The 15,915-nt window shown below is 53.9% G+C and overlaps 2 protein-coding genes across 4 annotated transcripts in view; one reads left to right on the forward strand and one right to left on the reverse strand.

The window, feature by feature from the left end:
* Positions 1–14,183, reverse strand: part of KIF9 (kinesin family member 9) — a 42,170-nt gene extending 27,987 nt beyond the window's left edge. Inside the window, exons 1-3 of one of the 3 annotated variants that reach the window (XM_075315849.1) lie at positions 13,815–14,183; positions 12,058–12,162; positions 11,824–11,989 (exon numbers count right to left, since the gene is read on the reverse strand). In XM_075315849.1, coding sequence (XP_075171964.1) covers positions 11,824–11,989; positions 12,058–12,153 — 262 coding nt within the window. In that variant the 5' untranslated portion in view covers positions 12,154–12,162; positions 13,815–14,183. The remainder of the gene's footprint in view (positions 1–11,823; positions 11,990–12,057; positions 12,163–13,814) is intronic. The other 2 variants (XM_075315847.1, XM_075315846.1) reach the window with 2 other exon arrangements.
* Positions 13,895–15,915, forward strand: part of KLHL18 (kelch like family member 18) — a 10,521-nt gene continuing 8,500 nt past the window's right edge. Inside the window, 1 exon segment of the mRNA XM_075316173.1 lies at positions 13,895–14,314. Coding sequence (XP_075172288.1) covers positions 14,145–14,314 — 170 coding nt within the window. The 5' untranslated portion in view covers positions 13,895–14,144.

A 15,915-nucleotide genomic window follows, 5' to 3' on the forward strand; every position in this document is an offset into this window, starting at 1 on the left:
ACTGCTGCGGGAATACCGGACTGAAGAATACAAGGGACGACCGAAGAAAGGGAAAACATAAAAATGGAATGTGCAGAGCTGCTGCGGGAATACCGGACGGAAGAATACAAGGGACGACCGAAGAAAGGGAAAACATGAAAATGGAATGTGCAGAGCTGCTGCGGGAATACCGGACGGAAGAATACAAGGGACGACCGAAGAAAGGGAAAACATGAAAATGGAATGTGCAGAGCTGCTGTGGGAATACCGGACAGAAGAATACAAGGGACGACCGAAGAAAGGGAAAACATGAAAATGCAATGTGCAGAGCTGCTGCGGGAATACCGGACTGAAGAATACAAGGGACGACCGGTTAAAAGAGAAAACATGAAAATGGAATGTGCAGCGCTGCTGCGGGAATACCGGACTGAAGAATACAAGGGACGATCGGAAAAAGGGACAAACATGAAAATGGAATGTGCAGAGCTGCTGCGGGATTACCGGACTGAAGAATACAGGGGACGACCGGAAAAAAGGAAAAACATGAAAATGGAATGTGCAGAGCTACTGCGGGAATACCGGACTGAAGAATACAAGGGACAACCGGAGAAAGAGAAAACATGAAAATGGAATGTGCAGAGCTGCTGCGGGAATACCGGACGGAAGAATACAAGGGACGACCAGAGAAAGGAAAAACATGAAAATGCAATGTGCAGAACTGCTGCGGGAATACCGGACTGAAGAATACAAGGGATGATCGGAGAAAGGAAAAACATGAAAATGCAATGTGCAGAACTGTGAATAATAGGAATATAAGAGACGTGTAGCCATTGTACAGCTCGATGCAAAAGAGCCCCAAAACCAACGCCAAGGTAATCTCTATTTTTGGGGTCCCTAGCCTATGTGTGAGCTCACCTGCAGGTAATTGCAGTGCATTGTGACTGGTGCGCAGCTCTTTATCCTATGGTATAGTTATGTTTTTGAATCCTGCACCTTGTTCACACCATTGGTGTCCCAGACGTACATTCTTTAATTAGTATGCACTTTCTGTCTGAGAACCCGGCCCCACCCATAGCCATGTGTGTTATTTCACACATATATAGCTTGGTCCTTTGCTTCCCATACAGAGCAAGTTTTTTAACAGCAGGTGAGGTCACACATAGGTTAGGGACCCTGTCACGAACCACCGGGGGGGGGGGTCACTCAGAAATCCCCCGTGCTGGCCACCAATGTCACGATCGGGGGGTAACAAGTGGGGGTCACCCCTCCTTTATACCTCCCGACCGACAGACAGAGTACGTGACGCGCTCTCTAGCGCCCCTCTTATAGTCAGGCCAATTATGGAATTGCCCGACAATAAGCAAGGAGGCCGCTATACTACTTATGCCGATTATTGAAGGGTCCCCGGTGAGAGTAGGGTATATATTCCCCCGACCTCCGCGGGCGGAATATATAAAATCTCCCCGAATCTCACTGGCCGCCCCACAATGATCCTTGGCACAACTCGCTGCCACCAACCGCTTCACCGTAACTATTAGCCGAACACACAGGCGTGGGGTTCAAGATCGAGATAACAGAACAGCCCAAGATTAATTAGATAATTTAATCGGCCTAAGCCACACTAGAACTACAATATATACAATAGGGGATCTACAGAATATACATAGGTCAGAGTACAGTTACACGCAAGATAGGGATTACAAACAGGCATACACAGTTCTAGCAGTTACCTTGTGCGTCTGGCCACAGGGGGGCGCCGTGGACCAGGTTTCCAGGATCTCCCTCACAGGTCTTCCCTGACCAGACCCCCGAGCAAAAGAACACTGGAAAATGGCCGAATTGGGGTTATCAACCTGGGCAAATCCAGGTCCCCTCCTACCTTAGTGACCTCAGAGGGAAGCACTGCTCCACCCCTGGCTGGAGTTATGGATAATATCCACAACAGGGGATATGGGCCATAACTTGGCCTGGGAACGTCGTAGGCAGACGCCAACACTCTCATTGTGACAGTTATGAATTTAGCTACAGAACGAGAGGACTCATGACTTGTCTACTAGTTCCCCATTGGCTGATATCACGCCTGGGGTATTTCCCCAGGTCTTACTCCCATAAAAAGGGTGCGCCAGCATCGTCCGCATGCGGAGACACCATTTTTATGGTTGCCACATTTATCGGAAATATGGCTTGCTAGATATGAACCATATTTTACTGGAGTCGTTCTGTCTGGATACTTCCAAGCTTGCTAAGTAGATAGCAGCCCCTGCTACAGGGTGACGGCAGGGGGTCATCCTGTGTCCACTGTTCCCAGCTCATCTAATCTCCATATCACAGGAGATGGCCATGGGATGTGTTGCTGGGATGTGACACCTTCCCAGATGTTGGACATCTGAGAACAAGAAGGGAGGGGGGCACTGCCATGGAGGGATGAGAGCGATTATGACTGGAAATCATAATTCCTCTTCATATCCCAGGATTTTCCTCACACCTCCCCCCTTTTGAGGGCGCTAGGGGGCAGCACACTCCGGTGTTCCCCCGTGCGCCCGTCCGCGACCTCTCCTTGTCGGGACAGCCCGTCTGCGTTACCGTGGTCCCGGCCCCTTTTGTGGCGAATGGTGAAGTTGTATTGCTGGAGCGCAAGGCTCCATCGCAACAACCGCCCATTCGTCCCAGAGACGGTGTGCAACCAGCTGAGGGGATTGTGGTCCGTCTCCACGATGAAGTGGCGCCCGTATAGATAGGGTTGCAGACGCTGCAGGGCCCACACTATGGCCAGGCATTCCTTTTCCATCGTGGAATAGGCCACCTCCCTCGGTAACAGCTTCCTGCTCAGGTACAAGACTGGGTGCTCTTGGCTCGCAGAGTCCACCTGGCTGAGCACCGCACCGAGGCCGAAGTCACTGGCGTCGGTCTTTACTACAAACGGCCGCGTGAAGTCGGCTGCCTGTAGCACGGGCGGGCTGGACAGGGCGTCCTTTAGGGCCCGGAAGGCTGTCTCGCAGTCCATTGTCCAATCGACTGCAGAGGGCAGCTTCTTCTTGGTGAGGTCCGTCAAGGGCTTTGCCAGGCTACTATAGCGTGGAACAAACCTCCTATAGTACCCGGCGGTCCCCAAGAAGGACATCACCTGCTTCTTGGTCCTGGGGGTGGGCCAGGATGCGATGGCCTCCACTTTCTCAGGCTCGGGCTTCAGTGTTCTCCCGCCTACCCGGTGATCGAGGTACTGGACCTCGCTCATGGCCAGCTGACACTTTCCCGGCTTGATGGTCAAACCTGCCTAGTGGATCCGCCTGAGCACCTGTGCTAGATGCTCTAGGTGGTCCTCCCAGGTGGGACTGAAGACAGCAATGTCATCCAGGTACGCGGCCGCGTACCCTTCAAGTCCCGTGAGCAGGGTGTTGACCATCCGCTGGAAAGTGGCAGGGGCATTCCTCATCCCGAATGGCATCACCGTGGACTCGTACAGTCCAAATGGGGTAATAAAGGCAGAGCATTCCCTGGCCTTGCGAGTCAGGGGGATCTGCCAATATCCCCGGCTCAGATCCATGATGGTCAGGTACTGAGCCCCGGCCAACTGATCGAGCAGGTCATCGATGCGTGGCATTGGGTACGCATCGGCGACCGTGACAGCATTGAGCCCCCTGTAGTCCACGCAGAACCGAGTGGTTCGGTCCTTCTTAGGGACGAGGACTACAGGCGAGGCCCAAGCGCTGTTGGATGCCTGGATCACCCCCAGCTTCAGCATCTCATCAATCTCCTGGCGCATGTGTTGCTGCACCTCCAGGGAGACCCGATATGCTGAACGCCGGATCGGGGGATGATCCCCAGTGTCCACATGATGGACAGCCAAGTCAGTCCTTCCGGGCTGGTTGGTAAACAACCCCCGTAAGGGGTGTAGGGTGGCCCACAGCTGGGACCGTTGGTCCTCCAAGAGCTGGTGGCCAACCTCCACATCCTCAATGGATCCGCCTGCCTTAACCTGGGCTAGCATATCCAAGAGGGTTTCCGCTTCTCCTTCCTCGGGCAGGTTGCACACGGGGAGCGCACACGCCTCCCGCTCATGATGTGCCTTCATCATGTTCACATGGAAGGGCTTCCGCCTTCCACGGGCAGGGTCCAGGGTGACCAGGTACGTTACAGGGTTGAGCTGCTGGTACACGAGGTATGGGCCTTCCCAGGCTGCCTGAAGCTTGTCCTGTGGTACGGGGACCAGTACCCACACCTTTTGACCCACTTGGTAGGTCCTCTCACAAGCGTTCTGGTCGTACCAACGCTTCTGATCGGCCTGGGCTTGAGCCATATTGTCGTGTACCAGTTGCGTCAAGGCCTGCATTTTGTCCCGGAAGCGCATGACATACTCGATAACCGACACTCCAGGGGTGGCCAAATCCCCTTCCCAATCCTCTTTCACCAGAGCCAGGGGGCCCCGCACACGTCGCCTGTACAGGAGCTCAAAAGGTGAGAATCCCGTTGAGGCCTGTGGAACCTCCCGGTAAGCAAATAACAGGTGTGGGAGATACCGCTCCCAGTCACGCCCGTGGGAGTCGACCAACATCTTACGCATCTGCTTTAAGGTGCCATTGAACCGCTCGCACAGGCCATTAGTCTGTGGATGGTACGGGCTGGCCACCAGATGTCGCACCTGGACTTGCTTACAGAGGGCCTCCATCAGCTGTGACATGAATTGGGTCCCCCGGTCAGTGAGCATTTCCTGGGGAAAACCCACTCGGGAGAAAATCTCCAGCAATGCGGTGGCCACCTTGTCAGCCCGAATGGACGACAAGGCAACTGCTTCTGGGTACCGGGTGGCATAGTCCACTACCGTCAGTATGAAGCGTTTCCCGGAGCTGCTGGGGATGGCCAGCGGGCCGACCAGATCCACAGCCACCCTCCTGAAAGGCTCATCGATGATGGGCAGAGATACCAGTGGGGCTTTGGGGTGTGGCCCCGCCTTCCCCACTCTCTGACAGGTTTCACATGAACGGCAGTAGGCAGCCACATCGGCCCCCATTTTTGGCCAGTAGAAATGCTGGTTTAACCTGGCCTTGGTCTTAGCGATCCCTAGGTGTCCGGCCATCGGAATCTCATGTGCGATCCGCAACAACTCCGTCCGGAACGGATAGGGTACCACCAACTGTCGGTCCCTGGGCCACGCCTCCGGTGAACCCTGCTGGACCGTGACCCGGTACAGCCGTCCTTGGTCCCAGACCACTCGCTCCGGGTCCGAGTCCGAGGGAGGCTGTGCCGCCTGCTCCTTTCGAGCTTTCAGGCTGTCGTCAGCTTCTAACGCTGCCTGAAACCCCTGACTAGATGTGGCCAGAATCGACGAGACTGTCACATCTTCGGTCAGTACCCCGGGACCTGTGTCCTGGCCTCCGCCTGACTCGGCTGCCACTTGGTCAGAAGGGGAAGAGCCATCGGACCTCCGAGAGGCCCCTTGGGTTCCAGCACTCCCACTGCGGGTGACAGCGGCCACAGCCACTGCGACCGTGGGTCGTGCCTGCTCCTCCTCCGTTCCTGACCAAGTCGCCGGTTCAGGCAGACCTACCTGGCTTCCGGACACCCCGGTTGTGGGAGAACCCTGCACAGAGATCTTACCTGGGAGCACTTCCGCTCCGGGACCGGCCCCAATCTCACCTGCCTGTTCCCCCCCTGCAGCAACAGAACCCCGCTGTGAAATCTCTGGGGACCCCACATTTGCTGTGGTAGCCCCCACCCCACACACTGGTTCTCCCTCTGCAGCACCCTGCTCTCTGCTTATCCCTGCAGAGGGCAACAGATCCCAGCTCACAGGCTGATTACTTGTAGAGGCATGGTCACACCTTCCTCTGACCCCCTCCCCTGTCACAGCTGCAGCTGTGTGTGTGTCTATGCAAGCCGAAAAATCAGAGTTCACTCCCTCCTCCCTTACATCATTCATAGATAACACATTAACATTGTCCGGAGGCATGTCAGTACTGGCTGAAGGTTCAGCCCTTGGGGGGGCCCAAACTGGGAGGTTATCTGCCCCAAATCTGTCCCAAGTAGCACGTTTGCGGGGATCCGATCAGTTACCCCCACCTCCCTCACCCCTCGCCCTGCGCCCCAGTCCATATAAACGCTGGCGATGGGCAGCGCCGGCCAGGTCAATGCCTCCAATTCCGGAGACAGCGAGGGTTTTTCCAGGTACCAAGTCTTGGGGGGGACACCATCTCAGGCCGCACCAGAGTCACCTCCGAGGCGCTGTCTCGCAGTCCTATGGTCACAGACCGGCCGACGGTGACAGGTTGGAAGCTGTTCAGGGACCTACCACCACCCCCACCCACACAATACACCTTGGGCGGCCCTTGGGACGGGGACGGGGCCTTGGGACGCTGAGGGCACATGGCCTTGAAGTGTCCAGGTTGGTTGCACTGGTGGCACCGTCTTGGTTCTGCCACAGGCCTGGAGAGGGGAGTTGAAAGGGACACCCCCTGCGGTCTAGGGGCAGGTGGGGCAGTCGCAGAATTCATCTTACCCCCTCTCCAGGTGCTGCTGGCGGCCGCTCTCCTGGCCTCAGGGGCCCGATTGTAGGTGTAGTCATCAGCCAGGGCAGCTGTAGCCGTGGACCCCTTTGGCTTCTGGTCTCGGATGAACTGGCGGAGATCCTCAGGGCAGTTCCACAAGAGTTGCTCTGTGATGACCAAGTCCAGGATCTCCGGTCCGGTGGTAAGCTGCAGGCCTTGGGTCCAGTGGTCGGCAGCTCGGGCAAGTGCCCGCCGGTGGTCAGCCCAGGAGTCCTTTGGTCCCTTCTGTAGGCTCCGGAACTTCTTGCGGTAGGACTCCGGAGTGAGGTTGTACTGTTGGATCAGGGCCCGCTTGATGGTGTCGTAGCCTTGATCTGCCTCAGCAGGCCAGTCCCCAAGGATTTCCAGGGCCTTACCCCTTAAACGGGGGGTCAGGTATTTGGCCCACTGGTCCTTGTCCAGATGGTGCTGCAGGCAAGTCCGTTCAAAAGCAGTCAGGAAAGAGTCCAAGTCTCCATCCTTCTCCAGCACTGGGAAGTCCTCAAAACGGACCTTTGGAAGTTTGGTGTCTTGAAGGTCACGTGTGGCTGATGAGGGCTGGAGCTTGGCTAGCTGCAGCTGGTGCTCACGGTCTGCCTGTCGCTCTCGCTCTTCACTCGCTGCCCTGCGCTCTGCCCTGCGCTCCGCAGCTTCATGTTCTGCCCTGCGCTCTCGCTCCGCAGCCTCACGCTCTGCCTGCTGCTCCGCAGCCTCAGCCTCACACGCTGCCCTGCGCTCTGCCATGAGTTCCTTGTAGCCCTCCCGGTCTCCAGCCTGGAGTAGGGCCATAGCCATTTGAAGAAGGCTATCCGAGCCTGCCAGGCTCGGTGGAATGGCACGTGGTGATCTGCGGCACGCTGCAGAGCTAGGCGATTCACTGTCCCTTTCAAAGCGGAGGGCTGGCATCTGGCTCGTTGAGGACCCTTGGGTGTGCTCCTCATCTTGTCCATGAATGCCAGGTTGTGCGATGTCCTCGGCAGAGCTGTTCTCTGGCGTCGGGCTCCTGGAGGGCTCGTGGACAACCTCCTCATTGCTGTCCACAGCACCGTCCTCCCTCTCTTCGGCTCCTGCCTGAGCATTGGCCAGTTGCATAGCTCTGCTCCTGGTGCTCTCAGCCATTGTTGCAGACTTTGGTCACTGACACAGAACTGACACCTGATGCACCCACACACCGCACAGTACCTGCACTCTGACACTCTAGTGTTGGTCTGGTCTGAAGACCCCAGCAGCCACAGCTGCTGCAGGCAGTCTTTAGTGTCTGGGAGTATGGGTCTCACACACACTATTATCTCGATCCCACCGCTTGCCACCAATATGTCACGAACCACCGGGGGGTTCACTCAGAAATCCCCCGTGCTGGCCACCAATGTCACGATCGGGGGGTAACAAGTGGGGGTCACCCCTCCTTTATACCTCCCGACCGACAGACAGAGTACGTGACGCGCTCTCTAGCGCCCCTCTTATAGTCAGGCCAATTATGGAATTGCCCGACAATAAGCAAGGAGGCCGCTATTCTACTTATGCCGATTATTGAAGGGTCCCCGGTGAGAGTAGGGTATATATTCCCCCGACCTCCGCGGGCGGAATATATAAAACCTCTCCGAATCTCACTGGCCGCCCCACAATGATCCTTGGCACACACTCGCTGCCACCAACCGATTTACCGTAACTATTAGCCGAACACACAGACGTGGGATTCAAGATCGAGATAACAGAACAGCCCAAGATTAATTATATAATTTAATCGGCCGAAGCCACACTAGAACTACAATATATACAATAGGGGATCTACAGAATATACATAGGTCAGAGAACAGTTACACGCAAGATATGGATTACAAACAGGCATACAATTCAATCAGTTACCTTGTGCGTCTGGCCACAGGGGGGCGCTGTAGACCAGGTTTCCAGGATCTCCCTCACAGGTCTTCCCTGACCAGACCCCCGAGCAAAAGAACACTGGAAAATGGCCGAATTGGGGTTATCAACCTGGGCAAATCCAGGTCCCCTCCTACCTTTGTGACCTCAGAGGGAGCACTGCTCCACCCCTGGCTGGAGTTATGGACAATATCCACAACAGGGAATATGGCCATAACTTTGCCTGGGGACGTCGTAGGCAGACGCCAACGCTCTCATTGTGACAGTTATGGATTTAGCTACAGAACGAGAGGACTCATGGCTTGTCTACTAGTTCCCCATTGGCTGATCTCACGCCTGGGGTATTTCCCCAGGTCCTACTCCCATAAAAAGGGTGCGCCAGCATCGTCCGCATGCGGAGACACCATTTTTATGTCTGCCATTTTTATCGGAAATATGGCTTGCGAGATATGAACCATATTTTACTGGAGTCGTTCTGTCTGGATACTTCCATAGCCTTGCTAAGTAGATAGCAGCCCCTGCTACAGGGTGACGGCAGGGGGACATCCTGTGTCCACTGGTCCCAGATCATCTAATCTCCATATCACAGGAGATGGCCATGGGATGTGTTGCTGGGATGTGACACCTTCCCAGATGTTGGACATCTGAGAACAAGAAGGGAGGGGGGCACTGCCATGGAGGGATGAGAGCGATTATGACTGGAAATCATAATTCCTCTTCATATCCCAGGATTTTCCTCACAGACCCCAAAATAGAGATTACCTTGGCGTTGGTATTGGGGTTCTTTTGCATTGATCAATACAATGGCTATTATTAATTATTATTATTAAACATCTCTTATATTCCTATTATTCATAGCAGTTCTGCATATTCCATTTTCATGTTTTTCGCTTTTTCAGATAGTTCATTGCATTTTTCAGTCTAGTATTCCCATAGCAGTTCTGCTTTTCATCATTCCCCTATACAGTGTGACTGGTGCGCAGCGCCCACTACTCACCATTATATCCCTGTGCCTATCGCCCACTACTCACCATTATATCCCTGTGCCTATCGCCCACTACTCACCATTATATCCCTGTGCCCATCGCTCACTACTCACCATTATATCTCTGTGCCCATCGCCCACTACTCACCATTATATCCCTGTGCCCATCGCCCACTACTCACCATTATATCCCTGTGCCCATCGCTCACTACTCACCATTATATCTCTGTGCCCATCGCCCACTACTCACCATTATATCCCTGTGCCCATCGCCCACTACTCACCATTATATCTCTGTGCCCATCGCCCACTACTCACCATTATATCTCTGTGCCCATCGCTCACTACTCACCATTATATCTCTGTGCCCATCGCCCACTACTCACCATTATATCTCTGTGCCCATCGCTCACTACTCACCATTATATCTCTGTGCCCATCGCCCACTACTCACCATTATATCTCTGTGCCCATCACTTACTACTCACCATTATATCTCTGTGCCCATCGCCCACTACTCACCATTATATCCCTGTGCCCATCACCCACTACTCACCATTATATCCCTGTGCCCATCACTTACTACTCACCATTATATCCCTGTGCCCATCGCTCACTACTCACCATTATATCTCTGTGCCCATCGCCCACTACTCACCATTATATCCCTGTGCCCATCACCCACTACTCACCATTATATCCCTGTGCCCATCACTTACTACTCACCATTATATCCCTGTGCCCATCACCCACTACTCACCATTATATCCCTGTGCCTATCGCTTACTACTCACCATTATATCCCTGTGCCCATCGCTTACTACTCACCATTATATCCCTGTGCCCATTGCTCACTACTTACCATTATATCCCTGTGCCCATCGCTCACTACTCACCATTATATCCCTGTGCCCATCGCTCACTACTCACCATTATATCCCTGTGCCCATCGCTCACTACTCACCATTATATCCCTGTGCCCATCGCTCACTACTCACCATTGTATCCCTGTGCCCATCGCTCACTACTCACCATTGTATCCCTGTGCCCATCACTTACTACTCACCATTATATCCCTGTGCCCATCACCCACTACTCACCATTATATCCCTGTGCCTATCGCTTACTACTCACCATTATATCCCTGTGCCCATCGCTTACTACTCACCATTATATCCCTGTGCCCATCACTTACTACTCACCATTATATCCCTGTGCCCATCACCCACTACTCACCATTATATCCCTGTGCCCATCACTCACTACTCACCATTATATCCCTGTGCCTATCGCTTACTACTCACCATTATATCCCTGTGCCCATCGCTTACTACTCACCATTATATCCCTGTGCCTATCGCTTACTACTCACCATTATATCCCTGTGCCCATCGCTTACTACTCACCATTATATCCCTGTGCCTATCGCTTACTACTCACCATTATATCCCTGTGCCCATCACTCACTACTCACCATTATATCCCTGTGCCCATCGCTTACTACTCACCATTATATCTCTGTGCCCATCGCCCACTACTCACCATTATATCCCTGTGCCCATCGCTCACTACTCACCATTATATCCCTGTGCCCATCACTTACTACTCACCATTATATCCCTGTGCCCATCACTCACTACTCACCATTATATCCCTGTGCCCATCACTTACTACTCACCATTATATCCCTGTGCCCATCACTCACTACTCACCATTATATCCCTGTGCCCATCGCTTACTACTCACCATTATATCTCTGTGCCCATCGCCCACTACTCACCATTATATCCCTGTGCCCATCGCTCACTACTCACCATTATATCCCTGTGCCCATCGCTCACTACTCACCATTATATCCCTGTGCCCATCACTTACTACTCACCATTATATCCCTGTGCCCATCACTCACTACTCACCATTATATCCCTGTGCCCATCACTCACTACTCACCATTATATCCCTGTGCCCATCGCTCACTACTCACCATTATCTCCCTGTGCCCATCGCTCACTACTCACCATTATATCCCTGTGCCCATCACTCACTACTCACCATTATATCCCTGTGCCCATCGCTTACTACTCACCATTATATCCCTGTGCCCATCGCTTACTACTCACCATTATCTCCCTGTGCCCATCGCTCACTACTCACCATTATATCCCTGTGCCCATCACTTACTACTCACCATTATCTCCCTGTGCCCATCGCTCACTACTCACCATTATCTCTCTGTGCCCATCGCTCACTACTCACCATTATATCCCTGTGCCCATCGCTCACTACTCATCATTATATCCCTGTGCCCATCGCTCACTACTCACCATTATATCCCTGTGCCCATCGCTCACTACTCACCATTGTATCCCTGTGCCCATCACTCACTACTCACCATTATATCCCTGTGCCCATCACTCACTACTCACCATTATATCCCTGTGCCCATCACTCACTACTCACCATTATATCCCTGTAACCCTCGAGTCACCACAGTCTTGGCCACCGCATCGTACACCGCGGCCTGGGACACATTGTGAAGAATCCCATCCACTTTAAATGACCAATCGTATGTCTTGTTGTTGACCACGCCCAACTTCTCATCCCTCGGGAGGTGAATGTCGATCGTCTGACGGAGACAAGACGTCAATTATAAGAGTCCGGAACCGAGACGTCGTCAGCAAGTGCAACCCTCACCTTACTGTCCTCATCCAGACCGACGATGTCCTGAGCAAAGAGAGGGGTGGGCCGCACACGGACGAACACTCGCACATCACTGCTGCCGCCACTCATGTCACCGCCCTGCAAGACACAACTACACGCATCACCCTGATACTGGATTATACTCCAGAGCTGCACTCACTATTCTGCTGGTGCAGTCACTGTGTACATACATACATTACTGATCCTGAGTTACCTCCTATATTATACTCCAGAGCTGCACTCATACATTACATTACTGATCCTGAGTTACCTCCTGTATTATACTCCAGAGCTGCACTCACTATTCTGCTGGTGCAGTCACTGTGTACATACATTACATTACTGATCCTCAGTTACCTCCTGTATTATACTCCAGAGCTGCACTCACTATTCTGCTGGTGCAGTCACTGTGTACATACATTACATTACTGATCCTCAGTTACCTCCTGTATTATACTCCAGAGCTGCACTCACTATTCTGCTGGTGCAGTCACTGTGTACATACATTACTGATCCTGAGTTACCTCCTGTATTATACCCCAGAGCTGCACTCACTATTCTGCTGGTGCAGTCACTGTGTACATACATAACACTACTGATCCTGAGTTACCTCCTGTATTATACTCCAGAGCTGCACTCACTATTCTGCTGGTGCAGTCACTGTGTACATACATTACATTACTGATCCTGAGTTACCTCCTGTATTATACTCCAGAGCTGCACTCACTATTCTGCTGGTGCAGTCACTGTGTACATACATTACATTACTGATCCTCAGTTACCTCCTGTATTATACTCCAGAGCTGCACTCACTATTCTGCTGGTGCAGTCACTGTGTACATACATTACATTACTGATCCTGAGTTACCTCCTGTATTATACTCCAGAGCTGCACTCACTATTCTGCTGCTGCAGTCACTGTGTACATACATTACTGATCCTGAGTTACCTCCTGTATTATACCCCAGAGCTGCACTCACTATTCTGCTGGTGCAGTCACTGTGTACATACATAACACTACTGATCCTGAGTTACCTCCTGTATTATACTCCAGAGCTGCACTCACTATTCTGCTGGTGCAGTCACTGTGTACATACATTACATTACTGATCCTGAGTTACCTCCTGTATTATACTCCAGAGCTGCACTCACTATTCTGCTGGTGCAGTCACTGTGTACATACATTACATTACTGATCCTCAGTTACCTCCTGTATTATACTCCAGAGCTGCACTCACTATTCTGCTGGTGCAGTCACTGTGTACATACATTACATTACTGATCCGGAGTTACCTCCTGTATTATACTCCAGAGCTGCACTCACTATTCTGCTGGTGCAGTCACTGTGTACATACATTACTGATCCTGAGTTACCTCCTGTATTATACTCCAGAGCTGCACTCACTATTCTGCTGCTGCAGTCACTGTGTACATACATTACATTACTGATCCTGAGTTACCTCCTGTATTATACTCCAGAGCTGCACTCACTATTCTGCTGGTGCAGTCACTGTGTACATACATTACATTACTGATCCTCAGTTACCTCCTGTATTATACTCCAGAGCTGCACTCACTATTCTGCTGGTGCAGTCGCTGTGTACATACATTACTGATCCTGAGTTACCTCCTGTATTATACTCCAGAGCTGCACTCACTATTCTGCACTGTGCACATACATTACATATATATTGATGGACTCAGTAACAGCTATGGTATGAGAACTACATGTCCCAGCATTTCGCACCTACCGTTCTTAGGATGCTCAGTGTAAACTCTCAGTCTCCATGGTAACAGGCAGGAAGCCGGAAGTGAGCACTGGCTCCTCCCGGTCAAGTGACTCTCCTCGCTCCGCGGCCCCCCGGCTGTCGGGCTCCGGTTCTTCCGTCTCTCCTGGCCCCTCGCTTTCTGCACATAAAGTACAGCAGCCGGTATTGGTCATGATTACGGTTGGCGTTGGTCTGCGCTCATCGGAAGTGACGTCACGTACTTCGTTTAAGGGGCGGGGCATCAGAAGGTGGGTGGAGCCTACGCAGGTCACGGGGTGAGCGGTGTCAGATCGTTTCCCGCCGGGTCACAAGATGGTGGACGAATTAGAGGAGCTAGAAGACCTGGTGCATGTCACGGTGGGCGACCTCCCCAACCGGGGCTACGGGGTGATGGAGGAGATCCGGCGGCAGGGGAAGCTGTGTGACGTCACCCTGAAGGTGAGGACACCCCTCCGCTCAGGAATGGAATCTCCCGAGCACCCGTATACCCGACCATAGCCTCCCCCGCCCAATATTAGAGCCTAGCCCCCCAATACCGGACCCGTCAATTCTTCCCCTGTATAACCACCACCCCCCCCCCAATACTGGACCCGTCCCCTCCTCCCCTTTAACCCCCCCCCCGATACGAGTCCTCCTCCCCTGTAACCCCCCCCCCCCCCGCAAACACCCGCCAATACCGGACCCGTCCCCTCCTCCCCTGTAAAACCCTCACCCCCCAATACTGGACCCGTCCCCTCCTCCCCTTTAACCCCCCCCATACCTGACTCGTCCCCTCCTCCTCCTAAACCCCCCCCCCCGCTAACACCCGCCAATACCTGGACCTGTCCCCTCCTCCCCTGTAAAACCCTCACCCCCCCCCTCCCCCAATACCGGACCCGTCCTCCCCCCTCTCCTGTAGCCCCAACCCCCCCAATACTGGACTCGTCCTCCTTCTCCACTGTAACCCCCGCCCAATACCAGACCCGTCCCCTTCCCTCCTCCTCTCCTGTAAACCCCCCCCAATACTGGACCCACCCCCCCTTCTCCACTGTAACACCCCCTCCCAATACCGGTCCCGTCCTCCTCCTCCCCTGTAAACCCCCCCCCATACCTGACTCGTCCCCTCCTCCTCCTCCTCCCCCCCCCCACCCCCGCAAACACCCCACCAATACCAGACCCGTTCTCCTCCTCCCCTGTAAAACCCTCACCCCCCCCCCCCCAATATCGGACCCGTTCTCCTCCCCTGTAAAACCCTCACCCCCCCCCCCAATACAGGACCCGTCCTCCCCCTCTCCTGTAGTCCCAACCCCCCCCAATACTGGACTCGTCGTCCTTCTCCACTGTAAACCCCCCCCCCCCCGCCCAATACCAGACCTCTCCCCTCCTCCTCTCCTGTAAACCCCTCCCCCCCAATACCGGACCCATCTTCTCCTGTAAAACCCCCCCCCCCCAATACCGGACCGATCCTCCTTCTCCACTGTAACTACCCCCCAATACCGGTCCCCCGTCCTCCTCCTCCCCTGTAACTACCCCCCCAACCCCACCCCCATACCGGACCCGTCCTCCTCCCCTGTAAACCCCCCCCCCTTCTCCACTGTAAACAACCCCCCCATACCTGACTCGTCCCCTCCTCCTACCCCCCCCACCCCCGCAAACACCCGCCAATACCGGACCCGTCCCCTCCTCCCCTGTAACCCCCCCCAATACCATACCCGTTCCCCCTCCTCCCCTGTAAAACCCTCACCCCCCCCCCCCCAATATCGGACCCGTCCTTCTCTCCTGTAAAACACTCACCCCCCCCCCCAATACAGGACCAGTCATCCTCCTCCTGTAAACCCCCTCAATACCGGACCCATCCTCCCCCTCCCCTGTAGCCCCAACCCCCCCCCCCCAATACTGGACTCGTCCTCCTTCTCCACTGTAACCCCCCCACGCCCAATACCAGACCCGTCCCCTCCCATCCTCCTCTCCTGTAAACCCCCCCCCAATATCGGACCCATCCTCCTTCTCCACTGTAACTACCCCCGGCCAATACCGGTCCCCCGTCCTCCTCCCCTGTAAACCCCGACACCCCCCCCAATACCGGTCCCCCGTCCTCACTCCT

This window comes from Anomaloglossus baeobatrachus, chromosome 6 (genome assembly GCF_048569485.1).
Source record: "Anomaloglossus baeobatrachus isolate aAnoBae1 chromosome 6, aAnoBae1.hap1, whole genome shotgun sequence".
Classification (NCBI taxonomy): Eukaryota; Metazoa; Chordata; class Amphibia; order Anura; family Aromobatidae; genus Anomaloglossus; species Anomaloglossus baeobatrachus.